The sequence below is a fragment of the Lemur catta genome, chromosome 5 (genome assembly GCF_020740605.2).
Source record: "Lemur catta isolate mLemCat1 chromosome 5, mLemCat1.pri, whole genome shotgun sequence".
NCBI classification, from domain to species: Eukaryota; Metazoa; Chordata; class Mammalia; order Primates; family Lemuridae; genus Lemur; species Lemur catta.
In genome coordinates this window covers 6735079-6752783 of record NC_059132.1, presented here as the reverse complement: position 1 = coordinate 6752783, position 17705 = coordinate 6735079, and the positions used below count along the sequence as shown (strand labels likewise).

The following is a 17705-nucleotide window of genomic DNA, read 5'->3' as shown; positions in this document are numbered from 1 at the left end:
TTCCTGTCTTTCCCCTCGGCCCCACCCTAAGCGAAGAGAAATTAATTGGAAGACCTCGCACCCGCCCTAAAATACTTTTATGTCATTGGCTAAACTTTACCCCGCCCCCTGTGTCATCCAACCTATGGCTGAGGACGGAGGGTCCGCGATTGGTCCGACTGGAAATTGTGGCCGGAAGGCCTGGGATTGGGGCCTCAGTGCTAGTGGAGATGGCGGTTGCCGCAGCTGGTCGGGGAATCGGGGCAAAGCTGGGCCTGCGTGAGATTCGCATCCACTTATGCCAGCGCTCAGCCGGCAGCCAGGGAGTCAGGTGAGGCTCCGCGTAGTGAGACGGGCGGGCTTCGGGACGCCGGGGTCACGACCTCGACCTCCCAGGTGTTTGGGGAAGCCCGGCCGCTCAGCTCGCGCGGCGCTTTCTCCGGCCCCGCAGGGACTTCATAGAGAAACGTTATGTCGAGCTGAAGAAGGCGAACCCCGACCTGCCCATCCTAATCCGCGAATGCTCGGATGTGCAGCCCAAACTTTGGGCCCGCTACGGTGAGCGCGGGACGCCGGGGGTCTGGGACTCAGGTGGGGGAATGAGGGTTCGAAAAGAGAAGGGACTGCCCAAAGTCGTGGAGAAACTAGAACTCGGACTTCAGGCTTGCAATTGGCCTTGTTGCCAGCAAGAAACTTAGATTCGCACAGTTATATGATGCATTGTATTCTGGGCAGTATCATATGGAGGCTGACCAAGTCCTGGGTAGGAACCAGGAGCTGACGTTTTTGTAGTTCAAAGTGGGCTTCAGATAGAGAAGGGATGCCAGTCAATTCCCGTCAGTGTACGTCCTTCCAAATAACATGTAGCCAGTGTCAGTCCAAGTAGTGTGCGAGAATCTCAATAATATTGAGAACTCAATGGTAGGCCCTGCCCTGAGTGCTTTCCTGCCTAACTCCCATTTAATATTCATTAATCATATGAGGGAGTGGATTCTTTCTTCTCACTGTAAAAATTAGAAAACAGAGTAAAAACTTTATGGACCATACCTAAAGTAATGCAGCTAGGAAGTAACAGGATTGAGCCTTTACATTTGTTCCCCTTTCCTAGAATGTTCCTACCTCCCAGACTGCCATGGCTTACTCCTTGTTGTTATTCAGGTTATTATTCTTGTCAGAACTTACATGTTGCCACCTCAAAAAGGCGTTCCTTGACCAGTTATGTAACATTGCCTCTTGAGCTTTTTTATCATTCTCCTCTCCCTATTTATTGCAATCTGAAAATTTATGTTGCCTAACACATTGTAGGTATGCAATAAATATTTATACGTTCTCTAGGAGAATACCTTAGGGGAAAAAATTAATATATACCGAATAATGGGATGTTAATTACAGCTTTTAACTATACTGTACCCTAGGGGGGGAGTCACACTTAAGGAAGATTGGTTCTAACAGTGGACATCTGTAGTATGCCACACACTAATAATTGGAGGGAGAAAAAGAGTTCCCCTTCCAAAAGCCAGTAGACTACAAGGGGAGACTGACACAAGTAATTTGTGCTAGATATTATGCTAGATGGCCTATGGAGCCCAGAGAATGGGCACCCAGCCAAGGGTAGGCCCATGCAGTGTACTGCTCACAGTAGTTAATAAATGCCTACAGTGCCCCTTAAAGGCTCCCCGAAACACCTTCCTTCTCATTGTGGCCACTCAGAATCAACTGAAATTCTAGCTGGAACTGGGCTTCCAAGATGTGTTTGAGACACACTGGGTTAATTCTAGGCATTCCAAATATTTAAGATAAAGACAAAAACCTTTTATTATACTGTGGTAGCCTCCACAGTGCAGAATAAATACCAAGTCACCTCCCTTTCTCCTCAGCATTTGGCCAAGAGAAGAATGTCTCGTTGAACAACTTCAGTGCTGATCAGGTAACCAGAACTGTGGAGAATGTGCTAAGTGGCAAAGCCTGAAGCCTCCACTGAGGATTAAAAGCAAGAGCTCCAGAGCCTGGGCTCTGCTGGACTCAGTACAATATGGAAAAATGTGTTCTGTTCCTTATAAAGCTTGTACTGTCAAATGCTGTCTCAGGGTGTGCTTGTCTTCATTCTACTCCTGACCCCTTACTGTGCAAACACTGAAGCAAAGCAGTTTAATATAAAAATAAAACTTTATTCTGTTTCATCAAAAGCTGCCCACTGCTGAAGCAAAAAAATGTGGAGTGTGGGGTTTTCAGCATCCCAGAATAAGGAAGCCACACTAAGTCCCCTCAGGTCCTCCTGCCTGGATAATGCTGGGTGAAAGAGGAGGACCTGGGGTCCAACAGTCCTGGCTTAGGTGTGGGAGTAGAGAACATGAGACCTCACTGTGGTCCTAAACCTCTGGAGGGCTCCACCCAAGAGAAAGTAGGCAAAGAAGCCGGGGGTGGGGAGCCAAATTGAGAAGCCAGGTCACCCGTGAAGAGCTGTCCAACAAAGAGCACGCACACGATCCTGGAGCTGGGCCTCCTCCTGATGCCTTTCCAGGGCCTTCAGTCCCGATTGCTGCAGGAAAGCCTGAATAGCCTGAGAGCAGGGAAGAAAGGGTTTAAAACCTGGATCTGTGGGTACTAAGACTTGATTCCCACAGCTTCATGAGTTAGCCAACTTTTTGGAAGAGGGTGCACTCCCAACAAGATGATAAAGGTTCTAACCAGGAACATATACAGGCTAGCCAGGCCCAGGGAAGCAACTATAATTAGGACTGGAAGGGAAGGGACCATGGTGAGGCTTCAGAGCAGCGGTGACTGGGGACCAGAGCCAGAAACCTACTACCTCTGGCTGATAGAGGAACAGCAGATGCAGCAGCTCCAAACTCTGGCCTACTACTTCAGTGTCAGAGAAGGCCAGCATGTTCAGCAAGGAAGGGAGCAGGGGTCCTGGCCATAGCTGCTGGCAGTAAGCAGGACCCTTCTCTGCAACATTGCACAGAACTGTGAGCACCTGCAGGTAGATACATACATAGTCTCCACAAAGGATGAAAGCCAAAGATGATAGCTAAAATATACAGAGTGCTGACCACATGCCCAGGCACAGGACCAAGCTCTTTTATATACATGTTCTGTAATCCCCACAACTACCCTCTGCAGTAGAATTATTATACCAATTATATTAAGATGGTTAGATGACTAGCCCAAGGATAGTAACCAGTAATCCAGTTAGGGGCTCACACCTAGACTGGTCTGGCCCTGAAACCAAGGCATACCACACTACCTGCTAGCTCTCAACTAAGTACTTTTGGGACTGCTCCCTGTGTTTACACTCTGACCACCCAGTCTTGGACTCAAGTGAACCCAATACATACCATTATGCTCACCACATTAGATACTGGCAACAGCTCCAAGAGAGGCTCAATCAGATGCAGGGAGAGTAAGGAGGTACAGAAACTAGGACAGTTTGCTGAAAGAGAAGTATGAGGGTGGAGCCTGAACTGCTGCCCCCCAATCCCACCCACCTCAGCCTAAGCCATGGGGAAATATCCCCAGAATCTAACCAGTGAGGTTGTTGAGGAGCCAGAGGCCCTCAAGAAGCAGGCTGGGCTGTTTCTGGAGGAAGAACTGCAGAAGAATAAATAAGGCTGCCATTACACGTTCATCTCTGAGCTGCATTTGCCCTCCCACAGTCTCCACTGCTGCCTCTGTTAGCAAGTTGCTTAGACACCGAAGCACAGGGCATGCCAGCTGCAAAGGCAAATTTGGGGGTCAGGTGTAAAGAGGAAGAGCTTACCTGCACGCCAGAGAAAAAGCAGAGTATGAAGAAACAATCTCCCAGGCTTTGCCCTGTGTTCTTCACCTACCAGCTCTAGTCCTGCATCCTCGGTTCTTTGGACAGCCCCAGCCAAGTCCAACAGCAGAAGCCCCAGAGTGGACAGAGCCCCATGGGAGATGAGCAGGGCATTATTGACCTGGCTGGGCAACAGGAAGCAAGTAGTCACTAGCCAGTCAATTCCATCTTTAAATTGAGAAACAGCCTAGGTCTGTGGGTCTCTTGGGCTCCAAAAAGAGGACCATGGAGGGATGAAGGCTCATAACAGCAATTCCAGAACCTGAAGTTCAAAGATTTGAGTGTCATGGAAGGGAGCCCCAGGGAAGGTCTGTGGCACTTTCACAACTGGCCTGTGTTACCTGCAGATGATGTAATGAAGGCACCAGGCAAACTCCACAGCAACCCCAGGGTTCAGCTTTGGGCCAGGTTGCAACAATTGCAGCATGTGCTGAGGGAGAGTAGAGCCCAGAATGGAGCTGCTGGCAGAAGCAGAGCTTTGAGTAGGAACCCCGAAGATGCAAGTGGCTCTTCCTAAACCCTGATAACAGGTGGGAAAATGCCCAACCCAAAGCCCTTCCTAGCCAGACACATGGAGTTAAAAAGTGCAACAGCTCTGGAAATCAGACAGCTAGGCATCTAGGGGCTATACTACTGAGTGGGTGACCTCTGGCTGTACATCTGGAGACACAATTTTACTTACGGAATGATCTTCTCTGGAGCTTCCTTAGCCTGTAGAAGCTGAGACAAGGCATATCCAAGAGCTTCCAGCACAGCCACATGGGGGGACTAGAAATAGACAGGGTAAGGATCTGACTCTAGAAGCTGGGTCATAAGGTCTCCTGAGACTTTCAGCCCTTGGCACAGAGCAGAGGATGGAGCTACCTAACCAAAGTAGGTGGGGCGTGTGGAGAGGAGCAAGGGGAGGATCCCCAGGGAGGGAGACAGGAGGAACTCACCTGGATGCAGGCAGCCAAGGCTGGAACAATGCCCTGTGGCAGGAGCTGCCTTCTCACAGCCTCACTCTCCACGATCAGGTTACCCAGTGTATACAGACACAGCTCCTGAAAGCAGGCAACAAAAGCACTGGGCTTGGCCCATCTTACATGAGGGAGGTAGGGGGGAGTGGGGAAGATGGAGTGGCTCTGTCCTTGCGGCTTAGGGTAGGGTGGGGAGATAATAGATGTATGCATGGATGGCTGTGGCCGTGGGGGAAACAGGTTTTCTTCTTCCCCCTACTTACCAGCTCAAACTGGACCCAAAGGCACAATTTTTTCAGGTAAACAAAGAACAAGGTAGGAGGAAACAGGGCTTACTATGAAGTCTGAGCTGTGACCGGAGAGGTAGGTGAGGAGGTAAGAGGTGGCTGGCAGGCAGGCCTCAGCCACCACAGACTGCTCAGAATGAGAGAGCTCATGCAGGCACCGAGCCGCCTCAAGCTGCAGTAGGGCTTGGTTGCTGGTCAGAAGCCCAACCAGGATCCGCATGCTGCCCTCCAGCCTACATGAATGAGCACCCAAGCCCTGCTTAGCCTGTGGTCCCCTCCTCAGACCCCCAGCCACCCACTCACACCACCCACACTGACCGGATGAAGGTTTGCTGTGTCTCAGGGTGCTGCAAGCCTCGACGAAGGCTGACCAAAGCCCTCTCTCTCTCCTTTTCCTCTGTCCCCCGCTGGGCTAGCCTCAGGAACTGCTGGACCTGGAGCCCAGGACAGAGGGAGAACACATAGTTGCCAGGGAGCAAGTCCTGGGTTTCTCTCTCCCCATTTCACCTGTGAACTCTCCAATATCACACCACCTCCAAAACTTGTCATTCATACTAATGTCTAATAAGCACCAACCTTACAGTGGAGTAAACAGAAGAATCAGAACTGAGTTCCGATATCAGCCCAGCCATTTACTGGGCTGATATCAGAACAGTATCTACCCTATCTATCTACATGAGACCTGAACCTAAGGGTAGATCGGAACAGTATCTACCCTATCTTCTTAAAGGGTTACTTCAAGGATAGTATTTAAATCTCTCATCCTGGCAAAACCTATCCCTCCAGGCATTCCCATGCAATCTACACTCCAACAACACCTAGCATAAGATATTTTTTAAAACTTCCAAGCTTTTGCACATGCTGTTCCTTCTGCCTGAGATATCCTATCCAGCTTCCCACTCTCTTGAGATTTCTGCTTGTCACTGCCACCAGGAAGGTAGCTCTTTTTGGCTTCCTTTGGCAGACTTGGGAGTTTCTTGTGTGCCTCATATTTCCTTCCATTATGACAGGTGGTAGCAGATCTTTCTCCTTCACTGGGCTGTGAGCACTTCAAAGAAAGGGACTCTATCTTTTCATCTTTGTGTACCTCAGTGCCCAGCACAGTGTCCTGGCATAAAGCAAGCACACAATGAATAAATAGTATAACTTAGGCATAAGTGCTTCATAAATATATATGTAAATGGAGACAATACAAACAAGGGGGATATCCAATGCTTGCTGAATGAATAAATCCCTTCGTTCACTCATTTAATAAATACTGAGCACTTACTATGTGCCAGATATTATGCAGGCATCTAGGTTTTCAATGACCCTAGACAGGGTCTAGGTTTTCCTGGGTTCAAAGTTTAGCTGGAGAGGAGTTGGAAGAAAGTGAGCTACAATCACCCCACTGCACTCCAGCCTGGGCAATAGAGCAAGACCCCGTCTCAAAAAATAAATAAATAAATAATAATAATAATAAAGAAAACAATGATCAATATTCTTCAGGAAAAAAATAAGCTATCAAGACAGAATACCAACAGAAACATGCAAAGGCCCTGAGACAGGAAAAGAGCCTGATACTGTTCCAGGAACTGAAAAGAGGGCAGCGGCTGAGATGAGTAAACTGGTAAGGTTGGAGGTAGGCAAAGGCTAGGCCATGACAGGTTGTGCAGGTCACAGGAAGGATGTTGGTCTCTATGTATTTTTAAGAGATAAATTGATTAGTTTAGATGCGGGGTGACCTTTTAGGAGGCTGCTGCAGAGAATCCATGGTGGTGACAGCTGCGATGGTGAGGCATGTAAAAACTCCAAAGCTCTTTAGGAGGTAAGATCGGCTACGACTTGATGGATTGTTTGGAGATGTGGGACAAAGAGTTGCGGAGGATGAGTCCCCTGTTTGTGGCTTGACCCACTGGCCTGACTCACTGACTGGATGTAAGCGCAGAGTGGACCGCGCTCAGGTTTGGACCTCCGATACTCCCGGGAGTTTGGCGCCAGTGGGCGTGGACTGCAGCGCGCGCCCCGCCCTGCCCCTCACCTCGGCTTCCCCAAGGATCGCAACCACGCAACCCTCTCCGGCTCCCTCCGGGGCGTCGTCTCTCAGCAGCCTCTTGCTGACCAGCTGCTGCTCCCTCCGCGCCTTCCGCAGTGCTGGGGGCAGAGGGGCGGGCTGAGCTTGGGAAGGGTGCCCGGGACCCAGAAACCGCCGCTCCGAGCCGCGGTGTCGAGGGAGGAATGTCTCACCCAACCTCCGACCGCCAAAGCCCTAGCCTTCCGCGCTCCCCCGCCCGCCCACACCTGCCTCCCGCTCCCGCCGGCGGCGCCGTAGCTCCTCTACACCGCAGCCCACTGGCCTGAGGCGGCCCAGCCGTCGGCTCCACATGCTGGAGCTACGGGAAGTTCTCAGGCAGCTCAGGGCCGCAACACCCCCGCGAGGCGTAGAAAATGGCACGGCCCTCGCAGCCGCAGCACTGGGCGGCGCAAGGCGGGGCAGACGTGAGGGCGGGGCGGAGAGCGGATGGGGCGGGGCTAAGTGAGGGGCGGGGCTAAGTGAGGGGCGGGGGGGAAAGGGCGGGGTTAAGGATGGAGGTCGGGTGGGACCAGGCCCGAGCGCGAAGCGAGGGGCGAGCACCTGCACATGGCATCTGGTTTCTCTTCCCAGTTCTAGGAAAGAAAGGCACTCATTCCCGACCTCGACCGCCCTAGGCCAGCAGTATCACTATCCACTAAGCAGACACAACCTCCCCACCCACAACACACTTTAGATGAACGTACAAAACAACCCGGAGCTCTGGAAAGAGCCGCGATGCCATTTCACCCATAACACCGCTCCCACTGATGACCCACCATTTACTTCTTTATAGCCCTTTTCACAGCTGTCATTAAATTACAGTGTAATTGTTTGATGTCTCCTCCCACACCCCCTTCACAGTTCCAAGAGATTAGGGTCCTGGTAGCACTTAAAATTTTTTATGGGAGGCCTCTAATTTTTAGAAAGCTGTTACTTAGGCAAAGGTATAAGTAAGGATGAATCCAGGAAAGAGATTGTTCTTCAAACCAACTTCTTTCCCTTGAATTTAATTCTACAGTCAATCAATGAAGTCTGCAATCTCTTCCACAAAACAACCAGTTAAATATCTACAGACCATCATTCTGTCCTCCACATTGTTGTCTCTCCAGGCCCCAGTATCCATCCAACCCCTGGACACAACCCCTGGACAGCTATTTATTGAGCACCTGCTATGTACTATGCTCTGGCTAGGGATAGGGCCCCTTCCTCATGCAACAGCCCGTCTTCTTCTTCTTCTTCTTCTTCTTCTTTTTTTTAGATAGGACCTTGCTCTTTGCCCAGGCTAGAGTACAATGGCGTCATCATAGCTCACTGCAACCTCAAACTCCTGGACTCCAGCAATTCTCCTGCCTCAGCCTCCTCAGTAGCTAGGTCTATAGGCGTGTGCCACCATGCCTGGATAATTTCTCTCTCTCTCTCTTTTTTTTTTTTTTAAGAGACAGGATCTGACTGTGTTGCCCAGGCTGAACAGGCTGGCTTCTAAATCTTACTCCTGGTGGGGAAGATGAAAGAAGTTCCCAGGCAAAATCTATGTTCTTCCCAGAATGTCTGCTCAGACAGTTACAGCTACCTAAACTGCCTTTCTGCACCTACCTGCCTGGCAACACTATTAACACTGTAAGAACCAGCCCCATGTCCTGTCTTCTACAGGGTTGTCTGTTCCTTTCTCCGGAGCCCCCACAAGCCCTTGGTTTCTCCTCTGCACTATGGTAGGGTCCTTTGCTCTACAGACTGTAGTTCTGGGTTCATGTTTGCTTCCCCCATATACTGGAGCAGTTGAAGGACTATGTCTTGGTCATGTCTGCATCCCAGGGCTTTCCACCAACCCTAGAACTTGATAGAAAAATGATAGGTATTTGATGAATCAAGGTGGAGTTGGGGATCTTTGCAGAACCATCATTGCCCCTCTTTGCTTGGACTTCCCTCCCTGGAGTGCCTCCCCTCAGGTGATGAGGAGCTAGGCCTCAGTGGCCTGAGTTCGCTGAATGCAGAGACTCTGAGGGAGAGGAATAGCAATCAAGGCTACCCTTAATGGATGTGGCTCTGTGCCAAGGACTTTACTCACAGACAGGTACTACTATGATCTACATTTAACAAAGGGGAGCCCAGAAATCCAAGGCCCAGAAACTGCCCAAATCTCACAACCTCGGTGGTAGAGCTTGGATTCCCATGCCTGGCTGTCTGACTTTGGGTTAGTGTATTTAACACTGAGCTGTACTCACATCTTGGTCCTCAGGGATGTCACAGTGACCTGGCATGACACTGGGGCATGGCACAGGGTATCAGCATATGCCCAACAGGACACATGGGGGCAGTGATGAGCCTCCTTGTTTGGGTTGGTAGCAGATGTGCAGCTACTTCTCCATTAAAGGGGAAGTGGGAATTGAAAAGCTTTTCATGTAGTCCTTTCCCCAGATGTCTAGGGGTGTGGACCTTCGAGCATTGTTGTAAATGCATAGTCCCTACCCTTACACTCTTGGACACTTGTTTGTTTTTTTTTTTTTCTTGGCAAAATAGGTGAGTTACTAATTAATCCTCATTCAACAGAGGCCTGTCCCTTCCTTCCTAGGACACAGGAATAGTACTGAGGGGAGGGCAGGGGGGAGCAAGGTATAAGTGAGATAGTTGGCTCAAAATACCTTGCTTCCAGCCAGGTGTGGTGGCATACACATGTAATCCCAGGCTGAGGTGGGAGGATCCCTTGAGCCCAGAGGTTCAAGACCAGCCTGGGCAACCTCTTTTTAAGAAAAAAGAGAAAAGAAAAACAAGAAATACCTTGTATCCCAATTTCAGGACAGAAAATGGATACTATAAGTGATCCAGTGACTTGGCCAATGTGTCCCTGTTAAACACCTCTACTTTTTTTTTCTTTTTTATTTTTCAGCAGCTAGAGAATGCAAAACACCTCTACTTTTAAGAAAGTTATTATTTAAACTAAGAATAAGTAGGCAAAAAGAAAAAAGGCGGGGGGAAGGGAAGTTTTTCTTCAAACCAACTTCCTTCTAAGTTGGTCTAACCTAATTATTCTACCCCTCGGAGCTAACAGATGAAGGTCACACTCTCTTCCATATCCAGTTAACTATCTGAGGATATTCAGGGGCTTGGATTTGGGTGGCGGGAGGTGAGTAGTAACCAAGACAAGGAAGAAGTCAAAGAAACTAATCAGGCTGAGCAGCTGCAATATTGGCGATGGGGTGAAGAGTACAGAACTGGCCTAAAGCACTGAGGATCATCCTTTCCCCATAACTACCAGACAAGCCTCTGGCACCTGAGTCATCAGGGCACTCACTCACTGCCGCCTGGGGCACCTGAGTCATCAGGGCACTGCCTGGGACAGAGCGCCCTAGATGCCCCGCAGAATCCTTCCTGTTGCCACCCCTCTCCCTGCAACATCGTTCACTGCAATATTTCCCAGAAAGGAAGTGAGGGGGGGCGGTTGGGAGGACAAGAAGGGGGAGGTAACCAGCTTTTGCAGAGAAGGAAACAGACTGACATTCCAGGATTGCATAAACTCTCAGAAGCCGCTAAAGAGTTCGCCCGCGTGAAGCCTGGAAGTCGGCGGGCGCCGCTGTCTAGGAAAGAAGCCAAAGCCCTTCCCAGAGCCTGTCCAGGCCTCAGAGGTTCTGAGGGACTCGACGAGTATGGTGAGTGTACGGTCTTGGGGTCGAAGGCGGACAACTCGGGGAGACCCAGGGACTGGATGGGGCATCCCTGACCCCTGCTCTCTCCCCAGGAGCGCGCGCCCTGCCTGTTGCTGCTGCTAGTGCCGCTGCTGCGTGTTTCTGCGGCCACGCCTGAGCCCTGTGAGGTGGACGATGAAGATGTCCGCTGCGCCTGCAACTTCTCGGGTTCTCAGCCCGACTGGTCTGAAGCCTTCCAGTGTATAGGTTCTGTCGAGGTGGAGATCCGCGGCGGCGGCCACAGCCTAGAGCCGTTTCTAAAGAGCGCCGAAGGCTACGCGGACCCGCGGAAGTACGCGGACACGGTCAAGGCTCTGCGTGTGCGGCGGCTCACGGTGGGGGCCGCTCGGGTTCCTGCCCGGCTGCTGATCGGCGTCCTGCGTGTGCTGGGCTACTCCCGCCTCAAGGAACTGACGCTGGAGGACCTAGAGGTAACCGGCACCACGCCGCCGCCGCCTCTGGAAGCCGCGGGGCCTGCGCTCACCACCTTGCGCCTCCGCAACGTGTCTTGGACGGCAGGGGGTTCCTGGCTAGCCGAGCTGCAGCCGTGGCTCAAGCCAGGGCTCAAGGTACTGAACGTTGCCGACGCGCAGTCGCTTGTCTTTTCCTGCGAACAGGTCCGCACCTTCCCGGCCCTCACCACCCTAGACCTGTCTGACAATCCTGGACTGGGCGAACGCGGACTGACCGCGGCTCTCTGTCCGCACAAGTTCCCGGCCCTCCAAAATCTAGCGCTGCGCAACACAGGGATGCAGACGCCCAGAGCCGTGTGCGCTGCGCTGGCGGCGGCGGGTGTGCAGCCCCACCGCCTAGACCTCAGCCATAACTCACTGAGCGCAACCGCAAATCCCAGCGCTGCCGGGTGCATCTGGCCCAGCACGCTAAACTCCCTCAATCTGTCGTTCGCTGGGCTACAGCAGGTGCCTAAAGGACTGCCGGCCAAGCTCAGCGTGCTCGATCTCAGCTACAACAGGCTGAATAGGGAGCCGCGGCCGGAGGAGCTGCCCCAGGTGGATAACCTGACATTGGACGGGAATCCCTTCCTGGTCCCCGAAGCCCCTAAGCCCCAAGAGCACTCGATGAACTCGGGCGTGGTCCCAGCCCGTGCGCCTTCGCCCCTATCAGTGGGGATGTCAGGAACCCTGGTGCTGCTTCAAGGAGTGCGGGCCTTTGCCTAAGGCCCAAGAAAGAAAAATGAATGGGCTCAGATTGCCCTTGGCTTTAGGGGAGCTCCGTCAGGACGTTCAGGACTTCTTGATCAATCAACCCTTTGCCCCACCTTTATTAAAATCTTAAACAATGGGTCCATGTCATTCATTTAACAGACCTTTACTGGGTGTCTGCTGTGTGCTGGGCACAGTGCTGGATGGAGAATCCATCATACTTAGACTTTCTTCATCCTAACTCTCTAGAAACCCCCCCCCCCGAAAAGAACTGTAGGAGCATAAAGGACAGGAAAATGTCACCTGGCTAGGGTTATATGGGAGAAATAATGAGTGTGCAGAGCTTTCTCTAGGTTAAAGGATGTTTGAATGGTAAACATAACTTGGAAGATACAGAATGTTTCCTCTCCCATGCAAGAGCCAGCTTCTCCCTTTCAAAAATAATATGACTCAAAGACATTTGATTTCTCTGTCTCTCTCTCTCTCTCTATCTATATCTCTCTCCCCCTACTCCCTGCCAGGGAAGAGGGGCCAGTGGTGCCTCCTGTCCTACATAAGCTCTGTGTTTCATAATTTCAGAATTCTCTTGTGTTGTAAAACCCCTCCGTAACCACAGGTACAGTGGCTTTCCCTGTGTCACTCTCCCAAATAATGAGGGATTTGGGCTTGGGGAACTGATGCAAGATACAGTCTGTCTCTGAACCAGAGCTCTTGTGTTCTGTTAGTACACATGTGGATAATTTTCAGGCTGACTCCGATTTACAAATAGAATAGCATCTCAGACCCTTCCCAACTTTAGAATCCACAGGTTGTGCCCTCTAAACCACATTAACTCAGAGACCTAGGACATCAGCCATCAAGAGGCGCTGTTTCTTCTGAGTCATTTCTTCATTTAACAAGGAGGCAGCCACATCCCTCAGGGAGCTAGTTACCTGCCTCATCAGGGACATTGGAGAGGGGCCTTCAACCAACCATTTGGGAGATTTCTAGTATCAGAGAATTAATCGCATCAGGGCAGTTTCTTACATTTGCATAGCTCTGGTCACACATCAGATAGTTACAAAACCCCTATTTCACCTCACGCCCTGTGTTAAAGCCTGGTATACAAAAATGAATCAGAAATATTGATGCCGGCTGGGCGCGGTGGCACACACCTGTAATCCTAGCACTCTGGGAGGCTGCGGTGGCACACACCTGTAATCCTAGCACTCTGGGAGGCCGAGGCAGGAGGAGGGAGGTGGGAGACGGGAGGATTGGGAGGATCCCTCTTGGAATGTATCTCCCACAGGTAAGGGAGACTACTTATTTGAACAGAGATGAGTGACTTGGGAAAGAGAGCTAGAGAATATGTGGGGGAATACCATTCCAGACAGAAAGAACAGTAAGTACAAAGATCTGGAGGTTTGGGGGACATTAAAGGAAACAGGAAGGAGGGCAGTGTGGGTGTAGCAGAATAACTAAGATTGGGGCAGGGGCGGGGGGTGGGGTGGGGTGGGAGGGGCAGTAAGAGACAAGGTCAGAGAGGTAGCAGGGGCCAGACCATGTAAAAAACAATGTACTCAAACTATGATCCAAGCCAAGTTCAAGTCTGCAAATTGTTCATTATTGCACTAGGAGGAGATAAGTACAAAAGTCAATAATAAGTGTTTAGGAGGCCGAGGTGGGAGGATTGCTTGAAGTCAGGAGTTCAAGACCAGCCTGAGCAAGAGATCCTGTCTCTACAAAAAGGAGAAAAGTTATCTGGGCGTGGTGGTGTGTACCTGTAGTCCTAGCTACTCGGGAGGCCGAGACAGAATCACGTCAGCCCAAGAGTTTGAGGCTGCAGTGAGCTATGACAATGCCACTGCACTCTAGTTTGGGCAACAGAGCAAGACCTTGCCTCAAAAAAAAAAAAAAAAAAAAAAAAAAGAAAGAAAGAAAGAAAAGAAAGAAAGAAACAAAAAAAAGTGTTTAGACAATACTTAAATAGAAGAACAAAGCTGGAGGACTCACACTTCCAGATTTCAAAACTTACTGCAAAGCTATAGTAAACAAAATAGTGTAATACTGGCATGAAGACAGTTGTAATAAAATAGAATAGGACCCCAGAAATAAACCCTTACATGTATGGTCAGGTCTTTTTTTGTTTGTTTGTTTTTGAGATAAGATTTTGCTACATTGCACAGGCTGAATTCAAACTCCTTTGCTCAAGCCATCCTCCCTTAGCCTCCTGAGTAGCTGGGATTATAGGTGTGCCACATCTGGCTGTCAAATGATTTTTTTGAGAAAGGTACTGAGACCATTAAATGCAGAAAAGACAGTCTTTTCAACAAATTGTGCTAGGGAAACTGGATATCCACATGCAAAAGAATAAAACTGGACCCTTACCTAATACCATATATAAAAACTAACCCAAAATGGATCAAAGAGCTAAATATAAGAACAAAACTCTCAAAAGAAAATATGGGGCAAATTTTCACTACATTGGATTTGGCAATGATTTCTTGGATATGACAGTGAAGGCACAGGCAACAAAATAAAAAATAGACAGTTGAACTGCATGAAAAATTTTTTAAAAAATATTTTTTTCAGAGACAGGCCTCTAACTCCCGGGCTCAAGCGAAGTGATCCTCTGGCCTCAGCCTCCCAAGTAGCTAGGACTACAGGTGCAGGCCACCACACCTGGCTAATTTTTAAAACTTTTTGTAGAGAAAGTTTCTTGCGATGTTGCCCAGGCTGGTCTCACACTCCTACTCTCATTCAATCCTCCCACCTCAGCCTCCCAAAGTGTTGGGATCACAGGCATGACTCACTGTGCTGGGCTCCATAACTCTTTTCATCTTTAAAACTGAAACTCTGTGTCCATTAAACAATAACTCCCCATTCCTCCCTCCCCCTAGCCCTTGGCAACCACCATTCTCTATGTCTTTCTATCGCTATGATTTTGACTAAGTATTTCATAAAAGTGGCATCATACAGTATTTGTCTTTTTGTAACTGTCTAATTTTACTCATTGTAATGTCCTCAACGTTGATCCATATTGCAGAATTTCCTTTCTTTTAAGGCTGAATAATATTCCATTTTACGTATGTGCCACATTTCGCTTATTCATTCATCTGTTGATGGACACTTGTGTTGCTTCCACATTTTAGCTATTGTGAATAATGCTACTATGAACATGAGTGTATAAATATCTCCTTCAGAACCTCCTTTCAATTATCTTGGGTATATACCCAGAAGTGTAATTGCTCAATTATATGGTAATTCTATTAATATTTTTAATTTTTTGAGTAACTGCCATACTGTTTTCCACAGTGGTGGTACCATTTTACATTCCCACAAACAGTGCACAAGGGTTCCAATTTCTCTACATCCTGGCCAATGCTTGCTGGTAAAAAAGAGAGTTTTGGAGATAGATGGTGGTGATGGTTGTACAACATTAATGGGTGTACAGTATTTAATACCACTGAACTGCACATTTAAAAAGGGTTGACATAAATTTTATGTTAACTTATGTACATCTTACCATAATAAAAAATTTTTTGGAAAAAAGGATAAGTGTTTAGATATTTATATAATATTTTATGTTGCAGCAATATTTTTATTGTGTTTTACAAAACTATCATCTGCAATAATTGGAACTTTACAAAAGAAACTAGTCCTCTGTCACAGAGAGTCTAAAGACTGCAATATAGAGAACATAGTAAGGACTTTAGCATTTGCTCTGAGTGAGATTGGAAGCCATCTCCTCTGAGAAGAGGAGGGACATAAGTAAAGTCATGTCATGAAAGGACTTATGAGGAGCCAATAGCAGATTTTAAGTGAACAATTAATTGAATCTGGGAGTGCATGTGTTTGGAAAAGCCTACAGGGGCCATGTGGAATATGGGGGTGAAGATATAGAGATTCCCCAGGTTTCTGGCTTAGGTGATGATAGTTGAGTTCATGGGAAGGAAAAGAAGATTGGGGGAAAGTTGCTTAAGAACTTGAAGTGCCTTAGCGACCCCAAGTGGAAAAGTCCAGCAGGCAGTTGGCCACAGGGGCTAGAGCTGAGTAGACAGATTTGGAATGGGTATAAGAATTTGGGAGCCATCAGTGTAGAAGGGGCTGTGGAAGCCATAGCTATAAGTAAGCTCACCCAGCTCTCGAAGAAATAAAGTAAGAAGAGAGAGAGCTGAAGAACAAACTGTGGGAAATATCATCAACATTTCAGGAGGAAGGAAGGAGGATCCTCAAAGGAGACAGAGAAATAAGAGGAGAACTCAGAACTTGAGGTGGGGAACATAGGGAGAAGTGGTCAGCAGTCTTCTATTCCTCCTTTTCTATCTTCATCTCCATGCCACGCATCACCACCACCCCCAGCATAGTCTAGTCATTCTTTCCTTTGTTTCTTTGTTCCTTTGTCTCTTATTCTTCCTTCTGTCTGGAACGGTTTTGTCATTCATTTATTCATCCATTCAACAACTATTTATTAATACTAAACTCCCCCTATTTGGCATGCACTATTGCAAGTGTTCAGAACAAAGCACTTACAGTAAACAGAGCAGCAAAAGTCCCTGTTCTTAAAGTGCCTTACATCACAGTAGGGAAAATGAAGTATAGAATGTGTTAGAAGTTGGTAAGTGCTGTGGGGAAAATAGAGCAGGGCCAAAGTGATCAGGTGTGCTGAGGGTGAGGGTGAAGGATTGCCAGTTTATTTATTTTTTCTCTTTTTTCAAAGCTAGCCCCAGATGGATGGATTGCAAGTTTATAGTTGTGGGTAGAATAGACCTCACATGAGAGGGTGACTTCAGAGCAAAGGTTCCAGGAAGATGAGAGAGTGAACATTGCAGTTACCTGCTGCAAGAGCAGTCCAGCCAGAGCAATCTTCCAGTACAAAGGCCCTGGAAGATATTGGAGATAACATCAGAGAGAAAATAAGTGGCCACAATTGTTTAAAAGGCCGCTTACAGGCCACTGTAAATCTTGGCTTTTACTCAGATGAAATAGCTACAGGAGGATATTGAGCAGAGGGTGACGTAAACTGGTTTCATTTTAAAAGGATTACTCTGGCTGCCATGTTGAAAATGAACTATAGAGGGTAAGTTAGAAGACCAGTTAGGAAGCTATACTAATAACCCAGTCAAGAAATGATGGTGCCTAGCACTCTGGAAGGCCAAGGCGGGTGGATCATTTGAGCTCATGAGTTCGAAAGCGAGATTTCGTCTCTACTAAAAATAGAAAGAAATTATATGGACAGCTAAAAATATATATAGAAAAAATTAGCCAGGCATGGTGGTGCATGCTTGTAGTCCCAGCTACTCGGGAGGCTGAGGCAGGAGAATTGCTTAAGCCCAGGAGTTTGAGGTTGCTGTGAGCTAGGCTGACACCACAGCACTATAGCCTGGGCAACAGAGCGAGACTGTGTCTCAAAAAAAAAAAAAAAAAAGATGGTGGATAGAGACATTGGTCTATTTGGTTTTGTTTGTTTGTTTGTTTTTACCAATGCCATATTGTCTTGATTACTGGAGCTTTCTAGTATCTTGAAGTCAGGTAGTGTCAGTCCTCCAACTCTGCTTTTCTCCTTCAATATTGTGTTAGCTAAGTCTGGATCTTTTGCCCATACTGTTTTCCATAACATCTGCACCATTTTACATTCGCACCATTAGTGCACAAGGGTTCCAATATCTCCAACATACGTGCTATTTTCTGGGGATTTTTAATAGCAGCCATAATAACGAATGTGAGGTGGTATCTCTTTGTGGTTTTGATTTGTGATTCCCTAATGGTTAGTGATCTTGAGTATCTT

At 48.3% G+C, this 17705-nt stretch overlaps 3 protein-coding genes across 6 annotated transcripts; 2 read left to right on the top strand and 1 right to left on the bottom strand.

Annotated features, from left to right (window-relative positions):
- The first annotated feature begins 56 nt into the window (after positions 1-56).
- NDUFA2 (NADH:ubiquinone oxidoreductase subunit A2) lies at positions 57-2060 on the top strand. The gene is made up of 3 exons (XM_045550996.1): positions 57-310; positions 431-537; positions 1857-2060. Exons 1-3 carry the CDS (start codon positions 210-212, stop codon positions 1946-1948), a joined length of 300 nt encoding a protein of 99 aa, XP_045406952.1. The 5' UTR covers positions 57-209; the 3' UTR covers positions 1949-2060.
- Positions 2061-2126: 66 nt separating this feature from the next.
- Positions 2127-7503, bottom strand: TMCO6 (transmembrane and coiled-coil domains 6). 4 transcript variants are annotated; one of them, XM_045550991.1, is made up of 12 exons: positions 7323-7503; positions 7063-7175; positions 5361-5476; positions 5092-5275; positions 4735-4839; positions 4479-4564; positions 4138-4257; positions 3810-3921; positions 3507-3693; positions 3318-3412; positions 2789-2956; positions 2127-2539 (listed from the first exon to the last, which is right to left on the bottom strand). In XM_045550991.1, the coding sequence occupies exons 1-12, from the start codon at positions 7405-7407 to the stop codon at positions 2426-2428; spliced, it is 1485 nt and encodes a 494-aa protein (XP_045406947.1). In that variant the 5' UTR covers positions 7408-7503; the 3' UTR covers positions 2127-2425. The 4 variants fall into 4 exon arrangements, with proteins under 4 accessions (XP_045406947.1, XP_045406949.1, XP_045406951.1 ...); XM_045550993.1 differs by having other exon boundaries at positions 4138-4254; XM_045550995.1 differs by having other exon boundaries at positions 7327-7409.
- A 2975-nt stretch (positions 7504-10478) lies between these two features.
- Positions 10479-12077, top strand: CD14 (CD14 molecule). The gene is made up of 2 exons (XM_045550989.1): positions 10479-10739; positions 10829-12077. Exons 1-2 carry the CDS (start codon positions 10737-10739, stop codon positions 11951-11953), a joined length of 1128 nt encoding a protein of 375 aa, XP_045406945.1. The 5' UTR covers positions 10479-10736; the 3' UTR covers positions 11954-12077.
- The last annotated feature ends 5628 nt before the right edge of the window (positions 12078-17705 follow it).